Source organism: Salarias fasciatus, chromosome 22 (genome assembly GCF_902148845.1).
Source record: "Salarias fasciatus chromosome 22, fSalaFa1.1, whole genome shotgun sequence".
Classification (NCBI taxonomy): domain Eukaryota; kingdom Metazoa; phylum Chordata; class Actinopteri; order Blenniiformes; family Blenniidae; genus Salarias; species Salarias fasciatus.
In genome coordinates, this window is record NC_043765.1 from 30,659,023 (window position 1) to 30,676,957 (window position 17,935).

Consider the following 17,935-nt stretch of genomic DNA (forward strand, 5'->3'; position numbering starts at 1 on the left):
AAACTTCCTTCTTCTTTTTTCTTTAAAGGTGTTGTGAAGATTTTAGTGCGTCTGTCCAGAACCCAAAAAGACTGAACACTGGGTCGTTAAAGACGTGCTGTATTATTTTGTCTTAGAGATGATTTGTAAAGAGCTTTATGTTCATGTTATTAATGTGTAGAGTCGCGTTGAAGGCTGCAGAGGTTTTATCGGGAACAGAAAAACGGCATTTGATCGTTTTTAGAGCTGAAATGTGGATTTCCTGGAGGGACCGGGCGGTGCAGTTCTCCCCCGGAGCCGCGGGGGCGCTGCGGGGCTGACTCCATAACAACCAGCGAAGAAGAAGAGAAGGCGGAAGTCAACAGACGCGAGGAAAGCCGTTTGTTTTCCTGTCTTCAATCAAGACGGTCCCGCGGTCCGAATTATGACCGAGGGGGCGAGAGGGTGACCGCCAGGAGTCTCCGCCAGGTCTCACCGGGTCTCACCGGGTCTCTTCTGTCCCCGGAGGACCGCCATGGACTCCTGGGTCCGTTTCAACGCTCAGAGCCAGGCCAAGGAGCGGATCATCAGGTACAGTCCCCCACAGACCCCCACAGACCTCTATAGACCCCCGTAGACCCCCACAGAGCCCCACAGTCCTCTCCGCTCCTCCAGTGTTTTCCACACACGGTTCCTGCTCTAATGATGTTTGAGCTCCAGACTAGTTTTAATCCTCAGCCTGATCTGCTCCAGTAAATAAACCAAAACTCCACTTTCTCGCTTCATTCTGCTGAAAGATCTTCTCCACCAGCTGACTTTCATCCCTGCTGTGTTTATGGGACCCAACGGTACCGCGGGCCTCACGTTGGACATCTTGCTTAAAGGGATACTTCAACATTTTGGCAAATTGGCCCATTTAGCGCAATTCCTTAGTCATTTGAAGAGTATACTTACTGTTTCTGTGAGGGTGAGCTGTTGTTTATCCAGAGGTGAGTCGGGGAAGGTTTTCGGGACGGACACAATGGAAGTGGATGGTATTTTTGTTCCCCCTCGAAAAAAGTATGTACTATATTATATGTCAAACCGAAAGATTTATGCCCCCCCAATAAACCCCTCCCCTCGCCATTTGTCCACCATTTGTCCACCGTATGTCCACTGCGCATTTGCCCCCCCCCCCAACTTCCTTCCGTCGGAGGTCTTTTGAAGTTTTTACGACGGGTTAGGTGTTGACACATCTGAAGGGATGAGAAGGAGCCAGACAGTCGGTTAGAGGGGGTGAATTTATATTGTATTTCGAGATGGCGGAGAAACGTGTCATGAAGAGGTTATATTACAAGCGGAGTAATCCTGGTAGTTTCGGCGGGGTAGAGCGGCTTCATAAAGCGGTTCAAGATGAGACGGGAAAGAAAGTCAGGGTGGAAGATGTGAAAGACTTTTTATCATCTCAAGACACCTATACTCTGCATAAACCGGCTAGGATACATTTTCCAAGGAACAGAGTTTTTGTTACAAGACCTCTCAAACAGTTTCAGGCAGACCTTTGCGATATGCGAGCATTAGCGGATGAAAATGATGGGTATAGTTATTTACTCACGGTCATCGATGTGTTTTCCAAATTAGCGTACGTGCGAGCTTTGAGAAAGAAGACCGCGGCGGAGGTGGTGTCTGCCTTTGAATCCGTCTTTCGCGAGAGCCAGACGCCTGAAAAACTACAGACTGATGCAGGAAGAGAATTTTTCAACAAAAGTTTCAAGATTCTGATGAGGAAACACAACATTGTACATTTTGCCACAGCCAGTGATCTAAAAGCCTGCGTGGTTGAAAGATTTAACCGAACGTTAAAGACCAGAATGTGGAGATATTTCACTGCTAAGAACACTAGACGGTACGTGGAAGTCCTGCCAGACTTAGTAAAAAGCTATAATAACACTCACCACAGCAGTATAAAAATGCGTCCGGTTGATGTGACTAAGGAAAATCACAATCTGTATGGTACGCCTACACCACAGAGACAAGAGAAAACAAAAATAAAGGCAGGATTTAAGGAGGGCGATGTTGTCAGAATGTCCAAGTTGCGATGGGCCTTCGATAAAAAATACGAACAGAGATTCACGAACAAAGTATTTACGGTGTCAGAATGCATTCCGCGTACTCCACCGGTATACGAACTCAAAGATTATGACAGCGAAGCGATCGAAGGTTCATTCTGTGAGCCGGAGCTGCAGAAAGTGAAAAAAGACTCATTAACATTTTTCAATCATACAGTTTTCAAACAGGCTGTTAGATATTACATTTTACTACAAACAGATTTGTCCGGGTGTCTGTAGCAGTTTAGATGGTTATATGACCTTTTTAAAGCTCTCCAGAGGTGAACCTAAAAATTATGATCTAAACAAGAAACTCAGGTTTCATCTTAACATGTAAAGCAAATAATCAAAAGTGTTTCTATTTGTGACCTGAAGATAACCAAATCTGCTCCTAACTTGAAATTTTAAGTTACTGCTCTCAAAACTTTGAAACATGTCGTGTCCTTTGTGATAAGCATCGTGAAATTCTCTGATATTTCCCAGTTAACGTGATCACTGGAAAACCTTCACATCCACCCAAGTTCTAATATATAGATCTGAAAATACAACTCAAAAGGAGGGAAGGTTTTTAAAAAAGTGTATAAAATACAAGAAAAGGTATAAATGAATAGTAAAATCATTCAAAGACAGAGTCTCATTCTAAATATTCAAAATAAAGCCACACAAACTTAATCAGGAAGCGTAGACACGCGCTTGAATAAAAACAGAATAACTGGTTGATAATTTTCACAAACTCAAATTCAATTTTCTGTATAAGAGACAATAATGATGTTGTCGATGTACGCCAAACAAAACCGAGTCAGCAGGTCATGTCAGCTTTGAAAGCTGCTGTCTCACAGCTGCAGCGTAGACGGTTGGACTGTCTGAAAAAAAACAAACAACGTTAAACTTGTAAAGCGATATTGTTGATCACAGAAGGTGAAACTAAACAAGTCCAATGTATTCCTGTGTACAGCAGAACACAAATACACAACTGTGTACCATTTCACTCTGGTTGCTACTGATACTAAGATAGCATTAACATCTGGTACAACCGGAGTTAAAGGAATGACGCTGACATTTCTTTATTTTTCCTGTGCAAATCTGTACTTCTTTGTTCCTGGTTTCAAAAATGGGGTTTATCGGTGTGGTGTTTGGAGACAGACATGACACTCCTCGTTTCAGCAATGACTGAACCACTGGTCTGATCCCCAGTTCTTTTTCCTTTGATAAGAGATACTGTTTAACACAAACAGGATATTTCGCATAGTTAATTGTTGCTTGATAAGGCTCCACAGCCAGCAATCCTATATGATTTTCTTCCCCTTTCTTACAAATCCACAGAAACATTACCAAAGAACAAAATATGACAACCCCTTGTAAGAACAGCATTATATAAGAACAAAGAAAGAACAAAATAAAGTGCTTAGTTTAAGAAACAATTACAATCATCAGCTCTACATTAGCTTTTCCTGTAGCAATTTCTTTTCTGAACAGTCTCAACCACTTGCACAAGAAACACAATTTCAACTCAATATACATTTTCTCACTCTTTTTCTACTCTGACAGACAGTAATCACTCCGTACTGCAGTTTGCGCCGCTGTTTTAGGTGGCGTAAAGATTAGTTGTGCGTCAGCTCTTGCCTGTATCTTGTTTATAGCACTCCCTACATATAACGTGACTCTGTTGCTCGTCTGATACTTTAAAACTGAACCATCTCTGAATTACTGAGCCACTGTTTTTTTTTTTTTCTTTTACTGAATGGGGTTTTTATTGGGGTGTTGTTTGGAGACTCCCTGTTTCAGCAGTGATTCAACCACTGGTCTGACCGCATTTCTTTTTCCATTTGATGCTATCTTCATCCTCTGGTTGTCTATGAAGAAACTGGTAACAAATGTCAAGCATTAGTCGCTGTCCCAGTGACCATCTGTGACTGCACAGATGAATGGTTCAATGTCTCCGTGCACATCTTTTAATGATAACATCAGTCCCTCTGGAGAGAGACAAACAGTATTTGTGGACTTTCTACTAATTCATCCTTCTTCACTACTCTGTCTGAGAATGGTTTATCTACTGGTCTGCTTGACAGGACGCTAATATTCCCTCTGTTGGGAACAGTCAAGTCACCACATCAACATTTAGAAAAACAGAGGCTGCTTTTTGCCAAACAGTGAAATACTGTCCTACCATCTGATGTATGTTTGGAATGTTTTACTGTTACTCACTCTGGAGCACAAATTCTATATAGTCTTAATTTTGATAGCATATCTTTTCCTAGTATTGAAAACATTTCTAAATCACAAACACATGTTGAAATTTCCAGCCATCTCTCTCAGCCGGTAACAGTTCTGACAGCGGTTCTCTTGGTGGGACACCAGAAATGCTGACAGTTTGAACAGTGTCATTACTTCATGGACAGTATATCTCCTGCTGACGAATACAAGAGAGAAATGCACCTACATTTATGAGAAACTTTTTTTGGTTTCCCTTTAATGTTTAAACAAATCTTTGGTATTTTCTACCGCTGTATCTGAAACTTGTGCCTGAATAACCATCATTATTATTATTATTTGATCACCGTCAGCGTACCAGTTCTGTCGGCCGCTTCATTGTGTAGAAGTTTTTCTCCACAGAAAGGAAACTGCTCTCTGTTCTGGTGTAATGTTTGTCTTTGGTACTTGTTGAGTTTTGGCCTTGATTCAACACTTGTGGCACTCCGGTGGGTCTAGCTACTTTAGCTTCATCTCTTTTTTTCCTTTGCTCACAGTCTCTGATCAATAAGGTTTCTTCCCCCTTGCCAGTGTTTGATCATTAGTATTATTATAATAACGTCAGCCCCTAAATCGTCGTTGATTTGGTCTCATCCTGTCTCGTCCTCATCCTCTGAAGCCTGGTAGTGTTGATACAAACGGTCTATACTCTCCCAGAGTTGAGTACAGCATGAATCTTAGCTTTTTCTTTTTTTTTTTTTGATTTGCAAACAAACCAGTTGCATCTAATTCTCTAGTCCTTTTTTAGTAATTCCACAGGACTCAATGAAAACACGTCAGGGGCTGCTAATTTTTTAAAGTATCAGCATCCTGTGTTCCCAGTCCATTAATGATCATTGACACAAAGAAAGGTTCAGCTTTATGTGGCACTTTTAATTTTACCATTTCTTTCCAACATTTAAGAAATCTTTCTGCATATTCAGACACCTGTTCATCAGTCCGTTTCTTACAGTGAAGTTCTCGTGTTATCACATCTGCTAAAGTAAGAAGCTTTTCCATAACTTTGTCATGTATCGTTCACCATAAAGTCCACTCATTTGAGAACAGGAATTCCAGAGTAGTTTTTCAGCATGATGTATTTGCACAGGGGGGTTACTGACTCCATCGTAAGAATAAAGATTGCTTCACTAAGGAGCAGGAATTGGTTGTAGTACAGGCCTGCAAGAATGCCCCGGAATACAACTGGCCCCAAAAAACAGCAGAACGGGTCGATACTCAGATGCTTTAAAGAACATTCTGTGAGAAGACACGGAACGAGGGAATCTGATCTAACTTATCTCTTTCATCCATTTGTCAACTTCTCTGATTGACCTGACCATACTAAATACACATTGGGAAAAAACTCTGTGGAAAACCACAAAAGCATCAATTGACGCAAACAAATGGCTTTAGCACCTCTGCATGGTGAGGCTGTAAGGCCGTATTTGTACTCACTTCCAGAATCAGCACCTGTAGCGAGCTTCAAACACTCACAGCCAGACCGAGCGTCTCTACAGGCCTGATGTGCTTCTCACCTCCAGAGAATCATCGTCAGCATCAGAGTTCCTTCAGCTTCCTCAAATCAGACACAAAATACGCGTCTCTCTGCTTTTCTTCACCTAGACAGGACGCCACACACACACACACACACACACACACACACACACACACACACACACACACACACGCTGACTCAGTGGAGGTGGGGGAAAGGAGGGAAAAATAAAAATGCTGAAGTCCTGTGGGCCCTCCTCTCGCCCTCCCTACAGAAGGGGCTCTATTTATACGCGTCGTTAAATACATCAAGCCCATGTTGGATCACTCCAATTAACAAATACAGATTTTGGAAGAAAAAAAAAAGGCTCAGGAAAGAATTCACATACCGATCATCCGGGACACACCGATCATGGTGTACGAAGAGACGCCGATCATCCCGAATGCGCCCAAGAAGCATGTGATGCACCTGCTTCGGACCCAGCTCCGTCCATCGGAATCGTTGAAGGAAGAATGGCCGCTGAAACCTTACGGACGGCGTGGTGCATGGGGCTACGTGTTCAAATATACGACGGGGGAGCTTTGCCTCTATCAGCGAGGCGAGGGTGAAAAGCAGGGAGCTGTACCTTCTATAGCGATGCTGAACTCCAACGACTGGGGTGTACTGTATCACATGATTGTTCGACATTTTCGGGCAAACCCTGATGAAGGTGGCGCGAGGCTCGTCGATCCAACGCTGACACCCGGTCGGCCTCTGAAGCGTGAGTCCGTGGAGGGTGATGCACAAACAGGGTCTCCTTCTTGGAAAAAAAAAGTGCTTTACAGCATTGCGTGGCAGTCCAGAGCGGGTGTTTCAGGCACTATGTGCTTTCGCGCCTGCGTTTGTAGCTACGAAGGGAAAAAAGGCTCGGAGGAGTTTTTTTTGGAGACCTTTAATACCAGCTGCGGAGTATTCCATACATTGCTAAATGTCCCGCTGGTCGCATGGAAGGAAAGGTTTGGAGGACCGGACGATAAAATCGGCTCACTCTTTCGCAGCTGCTGCTACTGGAAAGATCTTCTAGCGGTTAAAAAAAACCTGTTTCCTTCGGCCTCCATTCAATCCTCCAGCTTTTAGTTCACCACGTCCACGATCCTACCAGCTTTTCTGCTTAACCCCACCCCCCGGACCTTCCTGCCACCCGTACACATTATAAAGACTGCGATCGATCATTCCACATCAAGAAGATATGGAGAACATCAGGAGTATCCGTAGAACCAGCTCTCGCGTCCTCATCGATCCGCTGTGGAGCAGAACTCCGTTGGTGGAGTACCCCATCAACATGTTCGCGGATGAATCGTCGAATTTGATCTCACCCGCCTCCCCGGACCCTGACTCTCAGCCTGGTCCCTCTCGATCGCTGTACACCATTCCCGAGACCTGCGACCCGGATCCAGGGTCCCTGGGAGATGATGAGGATCGAAGCAGGGAGGTGAGCGCTGACGACGGAGACCTTCAAGTGGATGAATCCCAAATCCCCGAGGATTTTGTGGAGCCGGAACCAGCATCTTCGCCTCCTGACACTCCAGAGGTTGAGGAATCCGAGGATGAGCTGGACGGCTGGATGCCCTCGGCCATCATCAAAACCGTCAAAACAGCGGTCATCCATCTGCTGGACATTGTGACTCACAAGTACCGGGAAGAGCTTTGCTACGGGTGTCAGATCAGACATCCGAATGAGAAACAGCATCCTTGTTTACAGCCGGTGGACGAATATTTCTATCAAACTCACTTTTGCCGTCTGATGGAAAAACTGTGTACCGACCGTTTCATTCCTGCTATTCAATGTTTGTTATTCATGCGCAACATTAAAATCGACGATGTGCGAGTCAAAACTGTGGCAGAGACTTTGCTGAGAGAGATGAGGTCCAAAGAAAAGTTTGTGGAAACTTTTGCAGATGTGTACGACAATCTGATCGGGCTGGATGTTGTGAAAATTGGTGAGCTTGGAATTGTGAAAGAATGCTGGAATGAGAACTGAGGCAGGCCTGGAGCTGTCCTGATGTGTTCAGTATTGTTTTTCCATCTAATCTTATTTTTAGTTTTGCATGTCATCATTTCTTGTAGCTGGGCATACTATTCTTAATTTTAAAGAAACTTTAAGTTGTGTGTTCTTGTACCTTTTCAGTTTCATGTCCGTCATGAGACAAGTTAGTTTTACCCTACTGATGATGTGTTGTTGCAATAGTAATCCTTCTTCCCTCCTACTTGGTAGAAAAAATTGCTTTGTGCGTGTGGTTTTTTTAAATAAAACAACAAAAAAAAGAATCTGGTTTTCTTTCAGTGTTTCTGAAAAACATGACTGACAAAACGGTGGTTGAAAAAAGCATTCTACCCCCCTTCATCGACCTGCCCTCATCTGACGAACCATTTACGACCCAACCGTAAGTGTGTGTGTGTGTGTTCTGATCTGAGGAAGTCATTTGACAGTGTGGCGTCCTGTCTAGGTGAAGAAAAGCAGAGAGACGCATATTTTGTGTCTGATTTAAGGAAGTTGAAGGAACTCGGATGCTGACGATGATTCTCTGGAGGTGAGAAGCACATCAGGCCTGTAGAGACGCTCGGTCTGGCTGTGAGTGTCTGAAGCTACAGGTGCTGATTCTGGAAGTGAGTACAAACAAGGTCTTACAGCCTCACCATGCAGAGGTGCTAAAGCCATTTGTTTGCGTCAATTGATGCTTTTGTGTTTTTCCACAGAGTTTTTTCCAATGTGTATTTAGTATGGTCAGGTCAATCAGAGAAGTTGACAAACGGATGAAAGAAATAAGTTAGATTAGATTCCCTCGTTCCGTGTCTTCTCACAGAATGTTCTTTAAAGCGTCTGAGTATCGACCCGTTCTGCTGTTTTTTGGGGCCAGTTGTATTCCGGGGCATTCTTGCAGGCCTGTACTACAGCCATTTCCTGCTCCTTAGTGAAGCCATCTTTATTCTTACGATGGAGTCAGTAACCCCCCTGTGCAAAAAGATCATGCTGAAAAACTACTCTGGAATCCCTGATCTGTAATGAGTGGACTTTATGGTGAACGATACATGACAAAGTTATGGAAAAGCTTCTTACTTTAGCAGATGTGATAACACGAGAACTTCACTGTAAGAACGGACTGATGAACAGGTGTCTGAATATGCAGAAAGATTTCTTAAATGTTGGAAAGAAATGGTAAAATTAAAAGTGTCGCATAAAGCTGAACCTTTCTTTGTGTCACTGATCATTAATGGACTGTGAACACAGGATGCTGATACTTTAAAGAATTAGCAGCCCCTGACGTGTTTTCATTGAGTCCTGTGGAATTACGGAAAAGGACTAGAGAATTAGATGCAACTGGATTGTTTGCAAATCAAAAACAAGAAAAAGCTAAGATTCATGCTGTACTCAACTCTGGGAGAGTATAGACCGTTTGTATCAACACTACCAGGCTTCAGAGGATGAGGACGAGACAGGATGAGACCAAATCAACGACGATTTAGGGGCCGACGTTATTATAATAATACTAATGATCAAACACTGGCAAGGGGGAAGAAACCTCAATGATCAGAGACTGTGAGCAAAGGAAAAGAAAGACATGAAGCTAAAGTAGCTAGACCCTCCGGAGTGCCACAAGTGTTGAATCAAGGCCAAAACTCAACAAGTACCAAAGACAAACATTACACCAGAACAGAGAGCAGTTTCCTTTCTGTGGAGAAAAACTTCTACACAATGAAGCGGCCGACAGTATTGGGACGCTGACGGTGATCAAATAATAATAATAATGACGGTTATTCAGGCACAAGTTTCAAATACAGCGGTAGAAAATACCAAAGATTTGTTTAAACATTAAAGGGAAACCAAAAAAGTTTCTCATAAATGTAGGTGCATTTCTCTCTTGTACTCGTCAGCAGGAGATATACTGTCCATGAAGTAATGACACTGTTCAAACTGTCAGCATTTCTGGTGTCCCACCAAGAGAACCGCTGTCAGAACTGTTACCGGCTGAGAGAGATGGCTGGAAATTTCAACATGTGTTTGTGATTTAGAAATGTTTTCAATACTAGGAAAAGATATGCTATCAAAATTAAGATTATATAGAATTGGTGCTCCAGAGTGAGTAACAGTAAAACATTCCAAACATACATCAGATGGTAGGACAGTATTTCACTGTTTGGCAAAAAGCAGCCTCTGTTTTACTAAATGTTGATGTGGTGACTTGACTGTTCCCAACAGAGGGAATATTAGCATCCTGTCAAGCAGACCAGTAGATAAACCATTCTCAGACAGAGTAGTGAAGAAGGATGAATTAGTAGAAAGTCCACAAATACTGTTTGTCTCTCTCCAGAGGGACTGATGTTATCATTAAAAGATGTGCACGGAGACATTGAACCATTCATCTGTGCAGTCACAGATGGTCACTGGGACAGCGACTAATGCTTGACATTTGTTACCAGTTTCTTCATAGACAACCAGAGGATGAAGATAGCATCAAATGGAAAAAGAAATGGGGTCAGACCAGTGGTTGAATCACTGCTGAAACAGGGAGTCATTGTGTGTCTCCAAACAACACCCCAATAAAAACCCCATTCAGTAAAAGAAAAAAAAAAAAACAGTGGCTCAGTAATTCAGAGATGGTTCAGTTTAAAGTATCAGACGAGCTACAGAGTCACGTTATATGTAGGGAGTGCTATAAACAAGATACAGGCAAGAGCTGACGCACAACTAATCTTTACACCACCTAAAACAGCGGCGCAAACTGCAGCACGGAGTGATTACTGTCTGTCAGAGTAGAAAAAGAGTGAGAAAATGTATATTGAGTTGAAATTCTGTTTCTTGTGCAGCTGGTTGAGACTGTTCAGAAAAGAAATTGCTACAGGAGAAGCTAATGTAGAGCTGATGATTGTATTTGTTTCTTAAACTAAGCACTTTATTTTGTTCTTTCTTTGTTCTTATATAATGCTGTTCTTACAAGGGGTTGTCATATTTTGTTCTTTGGTAATGTTTCTGTGGATTTGTTAGAAAGGGGAAGAAAATCATGTAGGATTGCTGGCTGTGGAGCCTTATCAAGCAACAATTAACTATGCGAAATATCCTGTTTGTGTTAAACAGTATCTCTTATCAATGGAAAAAGAACTGGGGATCAGACCAGTGGTTCAATCATTGCTGAAACGAGGAGTGTCATGTCTGTCTCCAAACACCACACCAATAAACCCCATTTTGAAACCAGGAACAAAGAAGTACAGATTTGCACAGGAAAAATAAATAAATGTCAGCGTCATTCCTTTAACTCCGGTTGTACCAGATGTTAATGCTATCTTAGTATCAATACCAGCCAGAGCGAAATGGTACACAGTTGTGTATTTGTGTTCTGCTGTACACAGGAATACATTGGACTTGTTTAGTTTCACCTTCTGTGACCAACAATATCGCTTTACAAGATTAATGTTGTTTGTTTTTTTCAGACAGTCCAACCGTCTACGCTGCAGCTGTGAGACAGCAGCTTTCAAAGCTGACATGACCTGCTGACTCGGTTTTGTTTGGCGTACATCGACAACATCATCATTATTGTCTCTTATACAGAAAATTGAATTTGAGTTTGTGAAAATTATCAACCAGTTATTCTGTTTTTATTCAAGCGCGTGTCTACGCTTCCTGATTAAGTTTGTGTGGCTTTATTTTGAATATTTAGAATGAGACTCTGTCTTTGAATGATTTTACTATTCATTTATACCTTTTCTTGTATTTTATACACTTTTTTAAAAACCTTCCCTCCTTTTGAGTTGTATTTTCAGATCTATATATTAGAACTTGGGTGGATGTGAAGGTTTTCCAGTGATCACGTTAACTGGGAAATATCAGAGAATGTCACGATGCTTATCACAAAGGACACGACATGTTTCAAAGTTTTGAGAGCAGTAACTTAAAATTTCAAGTTAGGAGCAGATTTGGTTATCTTCAGGTCACAAATAGTAACACTTTTGATTATTTGCTTTACATGTTAAGATGAAACCTGAGTTTCTTGTTTAGATCATAATGTTTAGGTTCACCTCTGGAGAGCTTTAAAAAGGTCATATAACCATCTAAAGTGCTACAGACAACCGGACATATCTGTTTGTAGTAAAATGTAATATCTAACAGACTGTTTGAAAATTGTATGATTGAAAAATGTTAATGAGTCTTTTTTCACTTTCTGCAGCTCCGGCTCACAGAATGAACCTTCGATCGCTTCGCTGTCATAATCTTTGAGTTCGTATACCGGTGGAGTACGCGGAATGCATTCTGACACCGTAAATACTTTGTTCGTGAATCTCTGTTCGTATTTTTTATCGAAGGCCTCTCGCAACTTGGACATTCTGACAACATCGCCCTCCTTAAATCCTGCCTTTATTTTTGTTTTCTCTTGTCTCTGTGGTGTAGGCGTACCGTACAGATTGTGATTTTCCTTAGTCACATCAACCGGACGCATTTTTATACTGCTGTGGTGAGTGTTATTATAGCTTTTTACTCAGTCTGGCAGGACCTCCACGTACCGTCTAGTGTTCTTAGCAGTGAAATATCTCCACATTCTGGTCTTTAACGTTCGGTTAAATCTTTCAACCACGCAGGCTTTTAGATCACTGGCTGTGGCAAAATGTATGATGTTGTGTTTCCTCATCAGAATCTTGAAACTTTTGTTGAAAAATTCTCTTCCTGCATCAGTCTGTAGTTTTTCAGGCATCTGGCTCTCGCGAAAGACGGATTCAAAGGCAGACACCACCTCCGCCGCGGTCTTCTTTCTCAAAGCTCGCACGTACGCTAATTTGGAAAACACATCGATGACCGTGAGTAAATAACTATACCCATCATTTTCATCCGCTAACGCTCGCATATCACAAAGGTCTGCCTGAAACTGTTTGAGAGGTCTTGTAACAAAAACTCTGTTCCTTGGAAAATGTACCCTAGCCGGTTTATGCAGAGTATAGGTGTCTTGAGATGATAAAAAGTCTTTCACATCTTCCACCCTGACTTTCTTTCCCGTCTCATCTTGAACCGCTTTATGAAGCCGCTCTACCCCGCCGAAACTACCAGGATGACTCGGCTTGTAATATAACCTCTTCATGACACGTTTCTCCGCCATCTCTAAGTACAATATAAATTCACCCCCCTCTAAGGGCCTCCACACACTACAGGATAATCGGGCCGAATTTTGCCCCGATCTTCTCCTCCCGATCGAGGCCGACAGGGTCCGATTGTCGGGAGTATGTAAATGAGTTCGGGTCCGATCTTCGTGTAGTGTGCGGTGTGTTCCGAGAGATTTTTTTCCGGTCGGAGCCTCTCGGGAGGCGTCGGAAGGGGAGATTGTAGATAATGAACATGTTCAATATTTCCGATCGCAAATCCTGTAGTGTGTGGTGCTCCGAGAGGCGCCGATCAGCTCTGAGTAGAGCTGTCCACACCCTCGGAATAAAGCTCTCTGATTGGATGAACAGCTCCGTCTCACCAAGGTGCCGCTGATTAAAAACATCCACTCACAGCTGTCAGAGCTGGATGATGAATATATGTCTGTGAAATATATTCACTATATATGACAGTGAAACAGAAAAGCCAGAGCTCTAAACTCAGCCGTGCAGAAAGTGATGGTTAATCCTGTCGCTCCTGGATGAACTGGATTTCCTCCATTCAGACCCAAACTCCGGTCTAATATCTGCATCTCCGCCAGTCCTGCAATAATCCCAATGTTTTAATTAATCTCCGTTATTAACCATCACGGAAGAATGGGGAAGAAAAAAATAATAATAAAAGAAAAAAAAACTTTCCACTGATTCCGTGCCTTCAGAGACAGAGCGGGCTATAATGAAACTTTCCTAATCAAAGCTCAACGTATTTTTACTCTGATTTAAACTATCAAATCTGTGGACATAAAGAATGATTTAAGATATTTGATGATTTAAAAAAGTAGCTTTTATTTGACACGGTCTGCTGATAACTTTATTCTACTGCTGCACACGGGACTCAAAAGTAAAAAAAAAAAACAAACAAAAACACACAAACAGATTAGCTAATAAGCTGAATTATTATTAAATGTAAATTATAATAAAATGATCTGAAACTATGTTTCCCTCTTCTGTACTGGAACATTTAAATTTTCTAACAAGGTGCTGACAGTCCGTGCTCCGTGCGCACGGCGGGTGGGGGTCTGCACTGCATGAGCGATACCAATGTGAATGAATGAACTGAGGGAATGAATGAGTTCTCCACTTATTATTGAAAGTGGAGCTGAATGTAAAAACAGCAATGAAGGGAAACAGCACAAAGTCACGTCGGACGACGTGAGATTTGGAGGAGTGAGGAGCCGATTCTCGGCTGAAGAATCTGCTAGTGTGTGGTCTGCTCCGGAGTGACACCGCACACTAGACGATCAGGAGAGGAAGATCGGGTGCGATCTGTCCTCTGTTGTCTTGTAGTGTGTGGTGTCTGAATCGGGGAAGATTGAAAAAATCCTGTAGTGTGTGGCCGGCTTAACCGTCTGTCTGGCTCCTTCTCATCCCTTCAGATGTGTCAACACCTAACCCGTCGTAAAAACTTCAAAAGACCTCAGACGGAAGGAAGTTGGGGGGGGGGGCAAATGCGCAGTGGACATACGGTGGACAAATGGTGGACATATGGCGAGGGGAGGGGTTTATTGGGGGGCCATAAATCTTTCGGTTTGACATATAATATAGTACATACTTTTTTTCCCTCGTCAAACTCATCAAATACACAAATCCAACAACCCCAAAACACTTTGGTGGACACGTTATAATCCACACATTCACTACGCTGTGGAACACCAACAAATAATATTGTAGCGTTACGACACTGAAGCAAATACTGGGAACTACTTTTTCTTTTGAGATCACTACGCCCAGACGCCATGTTTAGTAAGTAGTTCCGTCTTAGCAATCTTCGCATAAACAACTCAATCTCGTAATTTTGCATTAATATTTCACAGCGTAGTGAATGTGTGGATTATAACGTGTCCACCAAAGTGTTTTGGGGTTGTTGGATTGTGTATTTGATGAGTTTGACGAGGGGGAACAAAAATACCATCCACTTCCATTGTGTCCGTCCCGAAAACCTTCCCCGACTCACCTCTGGATAAACAACAGCTCGCCTCACAGAAACAGTAAGTATGCTGTTCGAAATGACTGAGGAATTGCGCTAAATGGGCCAATTTGCCAAAATGTTGAAGTATCCCTTTAAAGGAAACTCATCACGTTTTCACTCCTGTCATTTAGAAGCTGCTTAGTTTCATGTCGTGTTGCATTTGGTGTCTGCAGGGCAGCCCAGTACTCCTGCACCCTGCTGGGCTTCGCCCTGCACAGGCGGGACTCCTCCGGGGAGCTGCGGAGGACCGTCCTCCAGCTGGAGGCCCACCTCAGTCTGAGCAGGAAGCGTGAGTGAGGGTGGGGTGAACATGGGGTGAACGTGAGGTGAGGGTGGGGTGAATCTGGAGTGATCATGGGTTAAGCATGCACTGAACGTGGGGTGAACATGGGGTAAAATTGGAGTGAGCGTGGGGTGAATCTGGAATGAGTGTGGGGAGATCATTGAATGAGTGTGGAGTGAGCATGGGGTGATCATGGAGTGGCACGGGGTGAATCTGGTGTGAATATATAGTAATCGTGGAGTGAGTGTTGGGTGAACATGGAGTGAGCGCTTGGTGATGGTAGAGTGAGTGTCAAGTGAATCTGGAGTGAGGGTGGTGTGACTCTGGAGTGAACATGGAGTGAGCACGGGGTGAATCTGGTGTGAATATATAGTGATCGTGGAGTGAGTGTCGGGTGAACATGGAGTGAGCATGGGGTGATCATGGAGTGAGCACGGGGTGAATCTGGTGTGAATATATAGTGAACATGGAGTGAGCGCGGGGTGACCACTGCGGCCTGCCCCACAGTGCTGCGCCTGGGGAGCTCGGTGGAGGCGCTGGAGGCGGCCAAGCGGAGTGTGCACCTGTCGGACAGCGTGCTGCGGCTGTGCCTCACCTTCAGCCACCTCAACAGAGCGCTGTACTTCGCCTGCGACAACCTGCTGTGGGCCGGCAGGACCGGCATCCTGCCCGGCCTGGACCAGAACAAGTGGAGCCAGAGGTCCTTCCGGTGAGTGTCCCGGTCCGGTCCGGTCCGGTCCGGTCCGGTCCAGTCCGGGGCCGCGGCGACAGAGGCGGAGCCTGACTCTGGATTGTGCCCCGCCCCCCTGCAGGTATTACCTCTTCGCCCTCATCCTGAACCTGACCCGGGACGTGTACGAGCTCCGCCTCCTGATGGAGCGCGAGGCCCGCTTCAGAGCCTCCAAAGCCCCGCCCTCCCCGGTCCCCGGCGGCGCCCGGACCCCCGACCGGCTGGCCGACCCGTCCCCGCCCTCGGCCGCCCTGCGGGCCGCCGCCTTGGCGTGGGCGTCGCTGCGCCGGCGGCTCCACCTGGTGGCGGCGGTGCTGTACGGCAACCCGCCGCTGCTGCTGGACCTGCTGAAGAACGGCTGCGACGTGTTCGTGCCGCTGGACCGCCTGGGGCTCTACCGCACCGGGCCCGGCTTCGTGGGCGCCTGCGGACTCACCTCCTCCCTGCTCTCCATCCTCACCATCCTCCACCCCTGGCTCAAGCTCAAACCCTGAGGATCTGGACCAGGACTCTGATCCTCTCCTGGACCTCTGAACTGGATCGTTGTCCAGCTGCAGAGCCGCCTGGACCTGCTCGGCTGTTACACCTCCTACTAATGAACCTGGCTTTTGATGGATTGTTGTAATATAAACTGATAAATAAACCTTGAGATTCTATGACTCCGTTGTGTTGATTCCTTCCAGTTCTCGTTGACCCTGACGCGGTTCTGAACGTCGCTCGTGCTCGGGTTCCTTCTGGTAGATGAAGTCAGTCCTGATTGGTTCTGGATGTTTACATCTTCAGCACGGTAACAACAGGACTTCAGTCCTGCTGAAGAACCTGGAAGTGGCCCGACAGGTGGATTACTGCGTCTTCATTAAAAACAAAGGCCGCTGGTTGTCGATGCTGGTTGCCATGGTGATGTAAAGTGACAAATGAAATCCAGCGGAGAGTTCCTTTATGAGTTATTGACCCTGAGCCTCATCTAGGTCTGTGACTGGGACCATCACAGACCACCTGAGACCTCCACAGACCATCAGGCGGTCTCTGTCTGGGCTGATGATGATGTTTCCAGCAGACCTGTATGATCCTGGTTTGACCTTTGACTCCAGAGCAGGGATCTGCAGCCACCATGACACAAGTGTTTTTCCAAGTGCAAGCATATGAATTCTAAATGTTCAAGTGCCTACATTCAGCAGGGGGGCAGGATTCCCTCGTCAACATTCTTTCATCCCCGTTACTCATTTTGTCCTTTCACAACAATAAGCAAGCACAAAAATGTTAAATAACAAAAAAAAAAAAAAAGAGAAAATGTACAAAGAACAGTATGGACAACAACAAAGCTTGTGGGGATTGGAGATCTATCTCTCAGTAGATGTAGAAACTCTATCCACAGTTAGAAATTACATTTGATCAGTGTCTTGTCTCATATCACACAGCAACGTTTGAATAATTCAAATTTCTGTAGTTTTTCCTGTTTGTAATTCATTCTGTCAAGTCTTCATTTAGTTCATCATTAATATATTCAGTTTCATTATCAATAGCTGAACATGTTACTAAAGTTCCATGAAGAGGGAATCCAGATTCTGACATATTTAAACACTTTTCTTTCTAAAGTAATGCAATAGCTACTTTGCCTGGTAATTAGTTAAAATATTGTAACTCAATTACTAAGTTACTTTTTGAAGAGGTAAATAGTAACGTATTACTTTTTAAAAGTAACTTGATCAAGACTGGAGATAAATACACATGATTGAAGTGTGATAAAGTTATTTAAGTGTGAGACATATGAACATCATGTAAGAGATGTGGACAATTACCGAAATTCAAAATTGTTTTTTTTTTTTTTTTTTTTGGCCAATAAAAGGAAAAAAACAACATGATTCTAATGTGTTTTATATCGTATAAGGCTCAATACTCCACACTTGTTTGTTTTTTTTTTTTTGTCTGTTTGTTAAATTATGCTATTTGCAAAATTCTTGCAAAAAAACAAGGTCCCTATCCCCGACTGGGGGCAGGATGATCATTGCAGAGTACTTTTGAA

General features: G+C 43.8%; 1 protein-coding gene across 1 annotated transcript; it reads left to right on the plus strand.

Annotated features, from left to right (window-relative positions):
• Positions 1-331: 331 nt before the first annotated feature.
• pex11b (peroxisomal biogenesis factor 11 beta) lies at positions 332-16,563 on the plus strand. The gene is made up of 4 exons (XM_030120019.1): positions 332-549; positions 15,073-15,188; positions 15,690-15,891; positions 15,995-16,563. The coding sequence occupies exons 1-4, from the start codon at positions 494-496 to the stop codon at positions 16,404-16,406; spliced, it is 786 nt and encodes a 261-aa protein (XP_029975879.1). The 5' UTR covers positions 332-493; the 3' UTR covers positions 16,407-16,563.
• Positions 16,564-17,935: the final 1,372 nt, after the last annotated feature.

Bases quoted from the DNA above. Each gene is read 5' to 3' on its own strand.
- pex11b (XM_030120019.1), top strand. From the start codon at position 494: ATGGACTCCTGGGTCCGTTTCAACGCTCAGAGCCAGGCCAAGGAGCGG. The intron at 15,189-15,689 runs GTGAGTGAGGGT...CCTGCCCCACAG, and splicing joins CCTCAGTCTGAGCAGGAAGC to TGCTGCGCCTGGGGAGCTCG. The intron at 15,892-15,994 runs GTGAGTGTCCCG...GCCCCCCTGCAG, and splicing joins TGGAGCCAGAGGTCCTTCCG to GTATTACCTCTTCGCCCTCA.